Source organism: Xiphophorus couchianus, chromosome 11 (assembly GCF_001444195.1).
Source record: "Xiphophorus couchianus chromosome 11, X_couchianus-1.0, whole genome shotgun sequence".
In the NCBI taxonomy this organism is placed as follows: domain Eukaryota; kingdom Metazoa; phylum Chordata; class Actinopteri; order Cyprinodontiformes; family Poeciliidae; genus Xiphophorus; species Xiphophorus couchianus.
The window spans coordinates 15991333-16008686 of record NC_040238.1 but is presented as its reverse complement, the minus strand read 5'-3'; the positions used below and the strand labels follow the sequence as shown (position 1 = coordinate 16008686).

General features: G+C 38.4%; 1 protein-coding gene across 1 annotated transcript; it reads right to left on the bottom strand.

Annotated features, from left to right (window-relative positions):
* Window positions 1–89: 89 nt before the first annotated feature.
* Window positions 90–5951, bottom strand: LOC114153290 (vacuolar protein sorting-associated protein 26B-like). The gene is made up of 6 exons (XM_028031721.1): window positions 5564–5951; window positions 4063–4219; window positions 3355–3519; window positions 3074–3249; window positions 2841–2983; window positions 90–1960 (listed from the first exon to the last, which is right to left on the bottom strand). Exons 1-6 carry the CDS (start codon window positions 5784–5786, stop codon window positions 1823–1825), a joined length of 1002 nt encoding a protein of 333 aa, XP_027887522.1. The 5' UTR covers window positions 5787–5951; the 3' UTR covers window positions 90–1822.
* Window positions 5952–17354: the final 11403 nt, after the last annotated feature.

Here is a 17354-nt window from a genome sequence, read left to right as displayed (position 1 = left end):
GTAGTGCCTACTGTCTGCTAGATTTTACAGTTCCGCTTTGTGTGTGTGTGTAAGAACAAATACTGAAAAAAAGTTCAACAAACAAAAAGTGAAAAAAAGTTCTTGGAATTTTTATTGAATCTAAGAGCTCATTAAAATAGAGCTGTCCTTTCCCCCACCCCTCTTTTACATTTAAAACCATGATCCAAAGCAGCTTAACAAGTACAAGAAAGGTACAGGAGAACCTCGGGGAGTGTTCTGGATGATTGGCACTAAACTATACAGAGACATAACTGGCTAAAGTTCAGCCTGCAAACAATCAACAGGCAGAGGTCACTTCAAAGTCATCACACACAAGACACACGTATCAAGGCCAAAGGCAAATTTCACCTTCAGGTTCCACTGGTGAACTGTTCATTGTGAGATTAAAAAAACAGAAGTCCTAAATAAGAGAGACCAATGTTACTTGTTTAACTTTCATTCTCTGCTGATATTATAGTAAAAGTATCATAATCAAGTGTCTATGTGTGATTAAATTGAAGTGAGACCAGATGTTATTGATTAGAGATGCACCAATCTATTGGCGCCTGTTTGGAATAGTACAATTTTCCCTTGATTGGCTTATGAGCGTCGACGTAAAAAATCTGTTCAAATTCAATTCATGAAACACTTCAAAACTAAGAACTAAACCGCCTGTACTTCATACTTTTAGCTGAATAAAAATCAGATGGAGGTTAGTGACAATTTGACTTTAAAACTCTTATGTCTGTCAGATTCCAAGTTATACTCCTTAAGAAAACAGCAGGTCAGACCTCAAAGAAAACCACTATTGGCCAGAAAACATCTGATCGATGCATCTCTAGTTAAGATAATTAGAAGTTATATTTTTAATTGTGCTCATAAACTCCTGCCACTGCATCTGTCACAAACAGAACAGAGAGCAGAAAACAACTAAACAGAAGGATGCGATAGTGCAAAATAAGAAAGCTGGGCTCAGAAACAAGTCATTGATGACTGTAACAACCAAATTATAAACATACCAAAACTCCATTTGTGATGGAATCCATTAAAACAGTTTGATGAATGTGTACTACAAGTAAAAGGTTGGTTTAAAAAAAACAACGTACCTTACAATCATGCCTAATGCTCACAACAGCATTGGAATGTATGAAAATATCTTCCAAATGTATATTCTTAGAAATGATAATCAATGGTTGTCCTGTTAATGAAGTGTGCTACTTCCTGTTTGGGATTCTGGGAGCAAGCCAAGTTTGCAAAATACAGGCAAAGTTTGCAGAAAAAAAGCAGAAGATGGCAGCAAAATAATCCTATTAATGGGTTCCTATCGCACTGCTAGGTTCCTGTGAAGTGTCACACAGATGTGCGATAAATGCTATTGTTTAGCCACTCTTTAGAAAGCTATTGTATGACTACAGTTTCCTCACAGTGCAATACTCTAGCCACGTATAAACGTTCAACGCTCTCCCAAACACACCTGTGAAGTGCACCTTTGAAAGATGTCCTCCTAAGCGACTGCTGTCGTAGATGCCACAGAGATAAAGCAGACAGACCACTTCCAGACTGATTACTTGGAACAGTTTAAGACAGAAACTTGCTGGTACCAATTCATCAGTCTGAGTGTGGCCTGCTCCATGTAGATTGTGCTTTGAGATGCTTAAACCCAAATCAACACAACTCCAGCCCAGAGTGGCACTGTTTGTTCCCTTCACACACACATACTGGAATTCACTCACTCACTCATTCACTCAACATTTGGACTGACACCTCTGAGCTGTGTTCACTCAGACACAGCAGGAAGTGGAAGTGCCCGACTGGCTGGGGTTTAGCTCTTGCCGTCCTCAGCGCTCTGACTGTGGGACTTCTCTGGATTGGAGGAGCCCTCGAAGCGCTGTGCAGCCATGATGGCCTGGTGAGACATGCTCTTCTTCACTATGTCACCTTTCCTCCACAAAATGATTTCCTGCATCAAAGAGATGGCATGAATCGCATTAAAAGTGGGAAATTTTACCTGAAGCTGAAAATATTATGTTCACAGGTGTTCCTATGAAAAAGAGTAGGCAGCATCCAAGGTGTGCTCATCAAATCAACTTAATTGACCAAACTGATTAGGAGGGATGTGACCACCTCTGGCTCTGACACTTTGCGACTCTGGAGCGTTGACGTGTGTGTTAACGCAATGCCAAGGAGAAGAAGACATCAACAACTGCTTCAGATAAGGATCTGTTGCTGCACGTCATAGTCCAGTTCATCATTTTATCTATTCAAAGATTCATTGTAGTCGCAAAACATTCAAAACAGAAGTAAATTTGGGGGAAACCAAAACCACACATAACTGTCTTTATTTTCTTCATTTTCCTGCAACTTCATTCATTAGCTGTTATGAAGCTCGAGGAAACTTTACTCAACTTCTGTTATTGTTAATTCTTTAAAATAAAAACATACTTTTATCTATATGCTCATTTAGAACTGTTCTCTAGTTTTACCTACCATTCAAAGGAATTTACAATCCAAGTCATTTTCCCACCCATCAATCCAATAATATACTTGACTGAGTAAATGTAGTCGTATTATTAAGTAGTCGTATTTTGTTGTTATTTTAATGTGAAATCTGATCTGATAATTTGTCCTGTTTTTCCCACCTCTTAGTAAAATTTGAGTTCTGTCAGTAACAGCAGCAAATCTAAATCGAACCAGCTGAGTTTCAAAAGTTCAGATGTAGGATGTTAAGGTCTTGTAGAAAAGAGCGACTTCAAATTACTACAGTTAAAGGGAGTTGAATATGTTTTCCAGTCATATAACGCGCTTACTTTGCACGCTGCTGACCAAAACGTTCTGCTCACCTGTTGTTTGAAATAGCGTCTGTCCTCTTCGTCTATGAGAACCAAGTTGAGGAAGTATCGCACTGAAAACTTCTTGTTGACGTCTTTCATGGTGGGCGTCAACTCGTAACTTGACAGAAACAGCCGGATGGGGATGGATTCTCCTGTTGCACCAGAAAACAACAACAGAGCAGTGAGTCTGCAGAAACGATAATAGTCTGGACAGGAAGAGAAAGGCAGGACTTAGAAATCACCTCTGACCGGAGCTCCGTCCATAATCTCGTACTTGGCTATGGTGTCGTTCTCGTTGTAAACGCTGGGTCCCGTGCCGGTGGTCTCTCGTCTGATGATGTCGATTTCCATATGCCTGATCTTAATCCTCACCAGGAGGAAGTAAATCTTCCCAACAATCACATCTTTTAGGTGATACCTGCAAGCAGAAAACAGCTTCAGCTTCCAGCGAGCATGCTACTCTTAACTGGAAGGTGTAGTCATCTCATGCATTTTAATAACTTTTTAAAAATAAAACTCCTACTTGGATTTATTGTACTCAAATTCTATGTGCAGACAGTCCTCGATCCCCACTTCCATCTTGATGGAGGAGTTGAGGTCAGGGTATGTGCTCAGGGTGTGAACCACAATGTCCAGCTCCTTGGTGATGTCACTGAGCTTCCGGCTTATCGTCACCTTGAGGAAGTAACTGGAAGCAAACACAGTCCTTAGAGCATGATGAAAAAAACCCCCCATTGATTTGGAGACAATCAACTGACAATGCAGTCTAATAAACAGGCAACTTATTACTTCAACAGTTTGTGCATGTCAGACTGAATGAACTCTTCAAAGTGCAAAAGAGCTGATGTGACATGAAAACCACAGGTCCCATAGGTAATGGAGGGGAAGGAGAAATATTTAAAGTGGTGACGTTTCTAAGATTCTTTTAGAGTACAGTTGGATTATTCAGGTTTTAAGCACAGGTTGAGAAAATGATCACAGTCTTGTAGCACGTCAAATAGCTTTGACACACAAAACCATCAACAGAGAGATGGATGGTTTTGTCACCACCGTCAGCCTCTGCACGCTTTTATCCGCTTCAGATTCTGCTCAACTACTATCTGTGAGGTCACACGGGGTTCACTGGATTATTCAAACAAGCAGTTTGAGGATAACATCTTCCAATAACTCTTACTGTTACCATGACCAACTAGTTCAGTTGATGGACAGACTGACGGAGGACATAACTTACCGTAGCTTGACGTTCTGACCAGTGTATGACTCGTACGGTTTTTCCACATGTGTGAACTCGAAGTCAAATGTCTGAGACTGCGTCAGCTCTCCTGGCCGAGCCAAGTCTTTCACTAAAGACACAAACTCATGGTGGTTCCCTCTGTCGTAGTACAGCTCTGAAAAAACATATTTATATGAGAGGACATAGAGTATCATTGACGTTTCTTTTGTTTGAGTTTAAAAAAAAACTGACCTTGGTCTGTGTAATAAATGCAGTTTCACTGTTAGCTTAGGACTATATTTACTTGTCTGGAAAATTAAGGCTCATACTATTTGAACTATGTCTTAGTTAAGTAATTTCCGGTTCAGTTTAAGCTGTCCAGAACTGGAAAAAGCTGTCTCACACATGCATATGATAATTTAGAATAATTGGTTTGGCAGCTAGCACAGTTAAAACCTCTCACGTAAAACAGGCTGGTTATGTGTAAGAATGTGATATCTGCATAACCAATGCATGGTTTGCTAACATAATATTGGCTGTTGTGGCGATACAGATGTTGCCAGTGCATATCAGACCAACAATGCTGCTCAGAACAGGATCAACCTGGATGTGCCCATAATTGTGGTTTTTTAAATGAGTTGTTGTCTGGGCTTACCACAGAACTTTAAAATTATTGTGTAATACGCTGGTTTGTTACATTACCAAGCAACTACTTTCAACAGTTTCTCCTGACTTACTCATCCATGCTGCCCTGTAAAGTGTCCCTAATGTTATTCAATAAACCCCAATTTTGTTGTTAAGCGTAAAGTTTATCCTCCCACAAGGCAACTTTTGACGTTTCTGCATGCATGTTTTTTTTTCTTCATATCTTTCAAATTTGGACAAACAAAACAGGAAACGAGAAGTTGTGAAATAATATTTCCCTTATTCTGTTCACTGCTTCCTAATTCACATAAAACTCCTCAAGTGTCTATAAGTGAAGGAAGCTGCCATCTCTAATACTGTAGTATAAATCAACCCACACTTGCTTCTAGTTTGGACAGAATATTCCAAGCCTGGTGTGTGAAAAAGTATCTCTAAATCCATAAATTCCTTAGTCGTGTTGATTATGATAAACCTCGGCTGACCATATTTGATTTGAATCCGAGGCTCTACTGTGAAATTAACTACAAAATGAAAGCTGCATTCTTTACTACTCCAAACATATGGCACACGAACAATGTTTCCAACAACAGACTGACGCCTGCAGAGGTCGCAAATAAAGCTCGTCGACGGCTGATAACGTCAGCTGATGACAGTTAGCTGTCACATCACGAGACATGATACTTTTTAACTGCCACTTTCATAATTAACTTCTTGAGCGCTGACAGGAAGTGAAAACAGTTAGTCCATTGCTGTACGCGGAATATATTCATTGTGAGTTTAGACAGTTTGAAAGCCTTTTTTTTTGTGTGTGTCACGCAATACTTCGGTGACTTCTGTCCGTGGACACTGAAATGCGGGCCTACTAGCTGCTCACCTATCTGGCCGACAAACTCAACTTTGATGCCATTGTGCTCCAGCCTCTTCCCCGGGTACTTCAGCGTGACGTTAACTTTTCCCGACACCGTCTCCCCGTCGTAGAATCGGAAATATTTCTCCTTCCTTCCGTCTTCACCGTTGTGTTCCGCTTTCTTCCTCGTCTCGGCGTCATTCAGAACTATATCGATCTCCGCAGTCTGACCGAACCCGAAGAAGTTCATTACGGCTCGCGGGCTACCTCAGTTCCCTGAACGCGGCTCGTGGAGATGGACGTGCTACTTCCGGTCAAGAACAGCACGCGACGGTCGGATCTCGTTTTGCTGTGAGCTGTCGAGCGCGAGCCGCTTCCCAGATTATTGGACATTCCTAGTTACTACCGACTGAGTGCGCATGCGTAGAAAGTCATGTGAAGGAAAGCTGTAAATCAAACTCTTTCTGCTGTGTTTTATTCAACGTCTTTTGGACTTTGGCTTTATTCTCTCTCTTAAACTAATGAAATTTATTACGTATATTCCAGTACAAGAGTTAAAATAAGTAGAGTTTGTAGTAAAACTATACTATCCGCGGCTTGTTTCCGCTCTGAATCAACTAGGGTCGGTGCGCGGCTCTAGTGTTACCCAGAGTAGAGACTTTCAGGCATCCTTCATTTCTACCCACCGTGAAGACTTGCAGGCTCCTTGACGGTTTTGGGGCCTTATTTATTTAAGACAGTTTTATATCATCATTTAACTTTTTTGATACTTAAAAGCCGACAACTGTTAGTACTGTTGTTTAAAATTGATCTCAAAGATACGTTTTTATTATTTCAAGTAAAAAGAAGAAGAAGAATAAAGGGGGGAAAAAAACCGAATCAAATTTCCAAACCACCCTGATAGAGGTAACTAGTATTTATCTCTATCGCTATTAACAATAGACAGAGCACTCTTTTTTAATGAACCCGGGATAAGTTCTGGGTCCATTTGCTTTTTAACACGCTCTCTTTAGCTGACATTGCCTATTATTTTGATGCTGTATATTGACTACCATTAGGTTTTTAGCATAGCTTCTTTCATTTAGGTTTTGCATTATATCTGAGGGCTTTAAATGAGAACTTTAAAAGTCCATAAGGTTTAAAAGCATCATATTACTGCAGATGTTACACCAAATATTTACTCTAGAGGGCGCCGTTGCATCTATACACACTGCTGTCAAAGCATCCTAATGTTCTCAATTTCAGAACCTGGTCTGAAATTGGACCAACATGCATATGGTCGCATAAAACTGGAAATCTAATGGAATTATAATTTCTTACCATCTTGTCATATTGGTGGTTAGGATATTTTTCAGATAGCAGACATAAGAAAATTGTTTTTGTGCCATGTCCTGTTTTATCGTTGAAGAAATTCAGGTGTAAAAGGTCAGTTGAAGCATGGATACATTTTCCAATAATAACTAATATGAGACCAGCTTCTGCACAGTATATTTGCATAATATCATGATCCATTCAGTGTCTGGGTTTTTGGTTTGCATTTGTTTCCAAGTCGTTTTGGGGTTTAAGTTATTGTTATTTATGCCATTCCACATATAGTGCTATTCTCTGTGTTCATAATTGTTGTTTATGTCTTATCATTAATGAATTGCTTTATATTTAGCTTCTTAGTTATTTCTTGGATTCTGTTGTGCGTCTTAGTTTTTCTCTTATGTTAAATCTGTGCTTTGATTCAGCTTCATTTGTCGCTCAGCTGCTCAACACTCTCCTGATTAGACTTACCTGGCTTCTATATCCCTGATCACATCTCCTTTGCATTTAAGCTCTCTCATTTTCATTGATCTTTGAGTCTGTCCTCTGATTCCATGATTAAATCATCACCTTTAATTGTTTCATTTATTTATTTTTTGTTTGTGGGTGGACCCCAACCCTCAAACACTGACTCACAGGTTGTACTAAAATGCTTCTTAACTTAATAAATAAATAAATAGTCCACTTATTTTGTATTATGCTGAATACTGAGGTTTGTAAATTAGCTAGCACAAGATAGTAGAATGCATTACATTTAAACAATATTTGAATAAATTACCTCAAGAAAATCTTGCTGTCAAAAAATCTCAAATGACCCATTGCTAAATGTTCATTGCTAAAGACCAACATGGCTTCTATTATGCAAGAATGAAACTTAGTAAGTTTCAGGAAGACAGAAACCATTTGGTTGAGGAACGCTATTGTGAGCGTTTATTATTTTTTTATTCATTTGAAACTGATTATCTGTTAAAGGTGTTACTAATAATATAAATGGGTTTCCTGATTAAATCACATTTCATTGCTTAGAATCCTGTCATTTGACGCTTGTCCACGAGAGGTCATCAGTGACCTACTCTTAAAGTTTAACAAGTGAATATAGGTGAAAAGCTTAGACACTTTGTTCACTCTAAACATGTAAATATGTCTCCCGCATCAGCGAAATAAAGATGTTTTTAATCCGACCTTGTTTTCTTTCTTAATTCTGAAGGTGAACAGCGACGTTCACCTTCTTCTCTGGTCAATTAAACTTTAAGAGTAGGTCACTGATGACCTCTAGTAGACAAGCGTCAAATGACAGGATTCTAAGCAATGAAATGTGATTTAATCAGGAAACCCGTCTGTCTGTCTGTCTATATATATATATATATATATATATATATATATATATATATATATATAGATGTAGATATGTAGACATGTACATAGATATCTATATCTATTTACATATATAGAGAGATCTATATATCTATATAGATATATATCTATACTATATATGTATAAATATATGAGAGATTTATATATGTATAGAGAGACATATCTCTCTACTCTCTATACATAGACATATATTTATCTATATATCTATATATATAATATACATATAGCTACATATCTATCTATCGATCGATCGATCGATCGATATAAATATCTATATACATGTCTACATATCTACATCTACTGTATATATCTACAACTCTCTACATATAGAGAGGGGTATATTTATAGATATTTAGATTGATATCATATGTAGATATGTATAGATTTATATATATTTATAGACAGAGAGACAGATATATATATATATATACATATACAGTATATATATATATATATATATATACTGTATATATATATATATATATAGAGAGAGAGAAATTTAGATATAGATATCTATCTTATCTATCTTTATCTGTTTATATAGATAAATTTAGATTTAGATATTTATATCTTGCCCATATATATGAGAGCGATATCTATATCCATGTCTACATATCAACATCTATATATCTACATCTCTCCCTATAAATATAGAGAGGGGTAGATTTATAGATATTTAGATTGATATCATATGTAGATATATATAGATTTATATATATTTATAGACAGAGAGACATATAAATATATATATATATATATATATACTGTATATATGTATATATATATATGTACTATATATATATACATATATATAGTATAGATATATATCTATACTATATATAGATATATACAGTATCTATACTATGTATATGTATATATGAGAGAGAGATTTATATATGTTTAGAGAGACATATCTCTCTACTCTTTATACAGAGACATGTATCTATATATATATATAGATATATCTACATATGTAGATATCTATATATCTATATCTATCTATATATATATCTATATCTATCTATCTTTATATATATATATATATATATATATACATATATATATATATATAGAGAGAGAGAGTTATCTGTCTTTATCTATTTATATAGATAAATTTAGATTTAGATATTTATATCTTGCCCAGAAAGATAAATAGTTTTTAACATTTTTCCCAATTTGTATAGGTTTAGACTTCTAATAGGCTCTTTCTGTTGCACATTGTTTACATTTTTTTGTCCCAAATCTCCCTTTAATAAATGTGGTTGTCTTATTTTCTGTTTAGAATTAGAAATAAAATCGTACACTGGATGAACATGAGTACTGATGTTGTTGAACGTGGGGGAAGCCGGAGCACCCGGAGTGAACCCACACCTACACGGGGAGACGTTTCCCACCGTGCAGTCCTGGCTTTTTAATATTAAAATGTCCAATTAACAGCAACAGTAGCTCTTTTTCCAATTACCGCCAATCACCCAACCCACACGTGGCCCCACCTCCCTTTCAAATCTAATATACTAGAGACGTAAAGTGATGTCTATGCTGGATGGACTTTACATCTGTCTTTGAATTTGCGCAGAGATGTTGGAGATAAAGCCTTTTTGAGACGCTTCCACAGTGAAATCTTTTTTCTGGGGCTCTCTTCTTGTTCAGCGATATCGTTCTGCTGAGCTGACTCTTCTGCTACTTGAGTGTCTAATTCCTGAGATGTTGCTTGGATTACATCTTCTTTTACTGTAACCTTTATCTGTGGATTGGATGTTCTCTGTGTTTCCATTAGACAACTCTCCCCTTCTGTGGAAACTATGGGAACCTTACCTGTTACATCTCCTGAAACCTTGCCAGGTTTTGTCTGTATTTGCTCAAAAGCCGTCTGGGGGATCTCTGGTATTATTTCAAAATCAATTTTTGGTGTCTTAATGTTTTGGACTGTCTCTGTTGGTTTTATAATGGTTTCCAGTTCAGTTTTTGTTGCCATCTTTCTGTTTTTCTCACATTTAGATTTAATCAATGGCCTTTTCTCATCTGGCTGGTCCAAAATTTGTTGTGTTTCAGGGACCGTTTCGTCTTCCGTCACCTGCTGTTGTTTACCAATCACCGTTTGATTCGTATGAATCTCTGTTATGATGGTAACTGTTTGATCCCCAACTACTTCCTGTATTGAAACTTGTTCTGTGTTTTCTCCAGAAATTCTTTCATTACTGACAGCTTTCAATTCAGAATCAGCTTTCATTGCTAATTTTCTCTTGTTCTTACGTTTTGATTTCTTTGATGACTTTTTCTTCTCTTCATTATCCCCATTTTGTTGTGTTTCAGAGATGATTAGCTCTGCTGAGATTTGCTGGGGGCTAGAGATAACTGTTTCAATCATATCAATGTCATTTATGATGGCAGCTGTCTGATCCCCAACAGTTTCTGGTACAGAAACTTCTTCTTGTTCAATGTTTTTTCCAGAAATGTTTTCTTTATTGAGGGTCTCCAGCTCAGAGGCAGCCTTTCTCTTGTTCTTACGTTTAGATTTCTTTATTGGCTTTTTCTCATCATGATGGTCCCCATTTTGTTGGGTCTCAGAGACCGTTGCTTCTTTGATCGCCTGCTCAAGTTTAGCAATGACTATTTCAATCATATCAATCTCATTTTTGAGTATAGCTTTCTGATCCGCAACCGTTCCTGGTATGGAAACTTCTAGTTGTTCACCGTTTTCTCCAGATACTTTATCAGTGTTGAGGGTCTCCGGCTCAGAGGCTGCTTTTATTGCTGACTTTCTCTTGTTCTTACATTTAGGTTTCTTTGATGGCTTTTTCTCATCTTGCTGGTCAAAGTTTTTTTGTGCTGTGGAGACCGATTCTTCTTCAATGATCTGCTGTGGTTTACCAGTCACTGCTTCATTTCTATCAATCTCTATTACGATGGTAGCTGTCTGATCCCCAACTATTTCTGGTATCAAAACTTCTTGTTCACTTTTTTCTCCAGAAAGGTTTTCATTACTGATAGTTTTCAAATCAGAGGCTGCTCTCATTGCTGGCTTTCTCTTGTTCCTACGGTTAGATTTCTTCTTTTTCTCATCTTGCTGGTTCCCATTTTGTTGGGTCTCAGAGACCATTTCTTTTTCAGTGATCTGCTGTACTTTAGAGATCACTGTTTCTTCTGTACGAATCTCGTTTTTAATGGTGCCTGTCTGATCCTCAACTGTTTCTTGTATAGAAACTTCTAGTTGTTCATTGTTTTCTCCAGATACTTTATAATTATTGAGGGTCTCCAGCTCAGAGGCAGCTCTCATTGTTGACTTTCTCTTGTTCCTACGGCCAGATTTCTTTGACGGCTTTTTCTCATCTTGATGGTCCCCATTTTGTTGAATTTTAGAGACCGTCTCTTCATCGATCGCCTCCTGTGGTTTCCCAATTTCATTTGCGTGAATATCATTTGTGCTGGTAGCTGTCTGATCCCCAATTACTTCTGGTACTGAAATGTCTTGTTTTTCACTGTTTGCTCCAGAAACCTTTTCATTACCGAGGGCCTCCTGTTCAGAGGCAGCTTTCATTGGTGACTCTCTACTGTTCTTACCTGTAAAATTCTTGAATAGCTTGGTCTGCTGATCCTGATTCCCATTCATTTGTGTTTCAGACGGCTGTTTTCTTAGCAATAAAAAGAGCTCAGTCTGCGTTGAAATTGTTTGATAATCTGGTTTGAATTGAGATCTGGTTTCCAACACATCCATCTCTGTTTGCGTTGAAATCGTGTGACGGACTGGTTTTAATTGATAGCTGTTTCCTTGTACATCCATCTCCGTTTGTATTGAAGCAGACCTGACTGCTTTCTGCTTTGGGGTGTCTTGGTAATCAGTCTGAGTTTGAGCAGAAACCATTGAATTGTTGCTTTGTTTTCTTTCTGAGAGTCTTTTCCTCATCAGATCTTTCTGCTGTTTAAGTTTAGCGTTTAGTTTCTGATTTATATTGAACATCTCCTCAAGCTGATTCATTAAGTATTTCTGTACTTCTATATATTCCAATTCAGACTCCTTAGATTTGACAAGACACGTACACTTTGCCTGACTTGTGTTTTCAGAAGAGTGGGGCAAATTCTGAATTTCAGGTAAACACTCTAGTTGAAGATTTTCTGCTGTTAGATTATCAAGAACCTCAGTTAAACTCTCTGTTTGGATGTTGTCCTTGGGCTTAACCGTAGATGGATATTTCTCCCCTTTTTGATCAAGCGTCTCCTGCGGTGTGAAGATGGATTCCTTTTTGGTGGCTATCTGTGTTGTAGAAATCACTGTCTTCTTGGAGTAACTTTCCTTTTTCAAGGAAGCTGCTTCATCATGTTCTGGTGCTGGTATTGAAACATTTTGTTTTTCAATATTCTCAGCTAAAAAACTTACATCTATGCGAGGTTCTGACTTGGGGAGCATCTTCCAAAATGTCTTATTTCCGGTGCTGGGCAAAGTTGCCTGATCATTTTGTTTTTCTGGCAGAGGACCATTATTGATGTAATTGTTTTCAGTAAAAAATGTAAGATCTATGCAAGCATCTGACTCTGGGAAAGATTTCCATAACAGTGGAGTCTTCTTGATGCGCTTCGTCTTTGATGTTTGTTTCTTCTCTTTTTGATCCACTTTCTTCTGGGATTTGAAGATGGATTTGTTTTCACCGACCAGCTGTGTTGTAGAAATCACAGGTTCCTCTTCGCAAATCTCCTTCTTTAAGGAATCTTCCTGATCACCTTCTTCTTTAGGCAGAGAAGTGTCCTGCTTTATAACATTTTCAGCACCAGACCTAGAGGGCTGTTCCTTCTCTGGAATCTCCTGCAGCACGGGAATCGATTCCTGTTTGGTATCCAGTGAAACATCTTCCATTCCAGTACTTTCAGCTGAAATCTTTAGATCAGCAGGGGCATGTTTCTCTAACCAGATTTGAAATGGTATCATTTTCTTCCTGTTGCGCCTTGTCCTTGGTGGCTGTTCCTTAGACTTAGAGGGCTGTTCCTTCTCTGCTATATCTATTGTCTCCTGCACTCCAGCGGTGGACTCTTCTTCACTGACCAGTGAATTGTTCTGCTTTTCAATATTTCCTGCAGAAATCGCCTGGTCAACGGGGACGTGTTCCTCCGACCGGGTTTTAAATGGTACCTGGTTCTTCTCATTGGACTCACTCTCTGGTGTCGGTCTGTCCTCTTTTTGATCCACTGTCTCCTGTGATTTGAAGATGGATTTGTTTTCACCGACCAGCTGTGTTGTAGAAATCACAGGTTCCTCTTCGCAAATATCCTTCTTTAAGGAATCTTCCTGATCATCTTCTTCTTTAGGCAGAGAAGTGTCCTGCTTTATAACATTTTCAGCACCAGACCTAGAGGGCTGTTCCTTCTCTGGAATCTCCTGCAGTACGGGGATCGATTCCTGTTTGGTATCCAGTGAAACATCTTCCATTCCAGTACTTTCAGCTGAAATCTTTAGATCAGCAGGGGCATGTTTCTCTAACCAGATTTGAAATGGTATCATTTTCTTCCTGTTGCGCCTTGTCCTTGGTGGCTGTTCCTTAGACTTAGAGGGCTGTTCCTTCTCTGCTATATCTTTTGTCTCCTGCACTCCAGCGGTGGACTCTTCTTCACTGACCTGTGAATTGTTCTGCTTTTCAATACTCTCTGCAGAAATCGCTTGGTCAACGGGGACGTGTTCCTCCGACCGGGTTTTAAATGGTACCTGGTTCTTCTCATTGGACTCACTCTCTGGTGTCGGTCTGTCCTCTTTTTGATCCACTGTCTCCTGTGATTTGGAGATGGATTTGTTTTCGCCGACCAGCTGTGTTGTAGAAATCACAGGTTCCTCTTCGCACATCTCCTTCTTTAAGGAATGTTCCTGATCATCTTCTTCTTTAGGCAGAGAAGTGTCCTGCTTTATAACATCTTCAGCGCCAGACTTAGAGGGCTGTTCCTTCTCTGGAATCTCCTGCAGTACGGGAATCGATTCCTGTTTGGTATCCAGTGAAACATCTTCCATTCCAGTACTTTCATTTGAAATCTTTAGATCAGCAGGGGCATGTTTCTCTAACCAGATTTGAAATGGTATCATTTTAATCTTTTTGCGCCTTATCCTTGGTGGCTGTTCCTTAGACTTAGAGGGCTGTTCCTTCTCTGCTATATCTATTGTCTCCTGCACTCCAGCGGTGGACTCTTCTTCACTGACCAGTGAATTGTTCTGCTTTTCAATATTTCCTGCAGAAATCGCCTGGTCAATGGGGACGTGTTCCTCCGACCAGGTTTTAAATGGTACCTGGTTCTTCTCATTGGACTCACTTTCTGGTGTCGGTCTGTCCCCTTTTTGATCTACTGTCTCCTGTGCTTTGGCGATGGATTCATTTTCGATCACCACTGAAGCGTCCTGCTGTTTGATCTTTTCAGCAGAAGTCTTCAGCTCCTCAGGTGCGTACTGCTCCAACCAGACTGCAAATGACACCTTCTTCTTCTTGTTACGCTTGGGTGGCTTGGGTGGCTCTATTTCCCTGTCAACAATGTTGTTCAATGCAACCTCTTTGACTCTACTTTGGCTGGACTCCATTATAACCTTTGGTTGTTTTAGGTACTAAGCTAAAATCACTTGTCTATAAATTCAGTAAAGATTTCACGTTAAACTTGCTGTCAATCTCCAAAGAAATGTGAACCAAACAAAGCTGAAAATCTTACTGCGAACTGATAAATAAATTCTCACGAGAAATGTATCAACAACAGCTGCTAAACGGCTGTGATGAAAGTAGATGATGTGAGGAACTTATATAATCGCTGGTGATGTCAGAATTCTGCCTTTGGAGTTATATTGTTATGTCACATTGTGATGTCACAGATATTCAAAGTGGGTTTGTCTGATGGATTTTTTATTAACACGGCGGATGCGCGCGCAACGTGACTGCAGAAAGAGTCAGTGGTCTTTTAAACTGTCACTGGTTGCCATAGTTACCCCCCATGTAGCAACCTAGGTTACTACAACTGTTTAAAATTGAGTGATAAAATAAATTATGCTACCAAATTGACATTAGGAAAAGGAATACTGTATTTTACTGTATTTTCCTGCTTTTTCCTTGGTCCAATAGTGACACTTAGTAGTCAACGTATGCTTTTATTTTGAAGAAAGGCATATTTCTTATTCGTGTGTTTTGTGACATGCTGCACTTCCTGTTTGGGTCTAGCTGTTTTTTTTCTGACAGAAAGTTCTTTTGCTGTAGTTCAGGTGCAGGATTCATCTATCGAGTAAATTGTTTTAACTTTCCAACAAAAATCTTTTGTTTCATTATGATACAATATGTAACTGATATGTGGCTTAACTGATGCTAGTGAATAGAAAATAGCGCCAAGTGACAATATGGGATCATTTTCCATGTGCTACGATTTGTTCGATGCATTCAAGTGATGACTTTTAGAAATGTTCAGAAGTGACATTATGTCTAACACGTTCCTTAAGAAGTTATAAAATGACTTTCCCAAAATGTAAAAGTCTTTATATTGAAAGTGAAAAGATAGTAATGGTTGTATGTTTGCATAATTTAAGCAAAACCCGCACTGTGCTCACAGCAGGTTACGGGGACTGCAGCAGTCAGAATGACCAGCAGAGGGCAGAGTGACACCACAATGTGTCCATGGATTGACGTGAGTGCCCTCCTCCATTCTGACTGAGTTCAGATGGGTTATGGATTTAAGCTCCGGATGTTTTGTACCATCGTTCTGCACTATAAAAATATCCATGCTGTATAAATCCTTGCTTACATTTTAAGCACATTAGTAAAGTATGACCAAAGGCTCAGAGGCAGAGCCTGAGCTCTGTTCATCCATGTTGTCACATAAGAAAAGGAAAAAACCTAAATGTTCTTTATTTATGATGGAACATCCTTATAGCCTATAATCTGGCTAATACCTGATTAAAAATAGTGATGTGGTCGATAATCACATTAGTTGCAAGTTCCTTTAAAACTTTTAAGATTTTTCTAAAAATTTTAATTTTTAAAAAAGTTAATGACCCCATTTTGGAAGAGTTTAGAGTCTTTAGAAAGCAAGAATTTGGCTAAAACTGAAAAATCATCACATTACTCAGCCCGGATTGTCACTGGAAAAAATGTAGAATATGCATGAAAATAATTTTCCAAATTAACTCTGATTTTAGACAGGATAGCACAGCGCTTGTGCTTCGAAATTGACAACAACCCAAACAGTTTCTTTTGCGACCTCTGACCTTCCAGAGCACATAATGCTGAGCCAAGACTAAACTTCTCCTCACTGGGAGGCCTCACTTTCATCCTGCTCATCCGTTTTCATCCAGTGTAGTAAAATATTTACTATCCACGCTCAGAAGTAGTGCATCCAATCTGGTGAGGTCGTAGCCAGCAATGATTTGGGGATTTGGGAGGGTACTTATCGTTTTCCTGCTGCTCCAAAAAAAACAAAAAACAAAAACAAAACAGCTAAATAATTTGTGTCTAACTAAAAACGGCATTTAATTAACTAAAATATTCTTAAAGACAATGCTTAAAGACGATGCAACGTGCGAAGGCCTCTGAGGTTTCTTAGAGAACAATTTACTGCACAACTTTGTGTTTCATTGCGAAAAATCCTAACAAAATAGGTAGAAATTTAAACGTGATGTGAATGAAAGTGGAAAACTGGATGCGTTTAGCCAGGTACTGTAAAATCGGTGCAGTTCTTTTAAGTCGGGAAGCAGTTGAATATGAAAACTGAGCCATGGCTCATCACTGCTGGCGACGGTATTTCCCATTTCGCGTGAACACGTGAGGAAGCGGTTGTTCCAAACGGCGTTGTGCTGCTTTATCTCATTACGACGCTCCGCCGGGAACAGATTTTCTTACCAACCTAATTAGTTCTGGTGACTTATGAAAAAAAGATTACGATGATCCGCTTACTGTGAATAGCTTTGTGATCCAAACCTGACAACAGTTAAATTGCTCCCCTGCAGCTCAGACGTAATGACGTTCTTTAATACAAGCTGACTCAGACGGTGAGACACAATCAGGAGAGAAATTAAAGTCCTCAATGAAATCCCATCAGGAATTGTTCGACTCTCTGGTCTATTTATGGCAGCGGCACAAGGACTTTGACCAAGCGGAGTTTTAAGCTGTCCTAAAACAGATAATAGTAATAATTA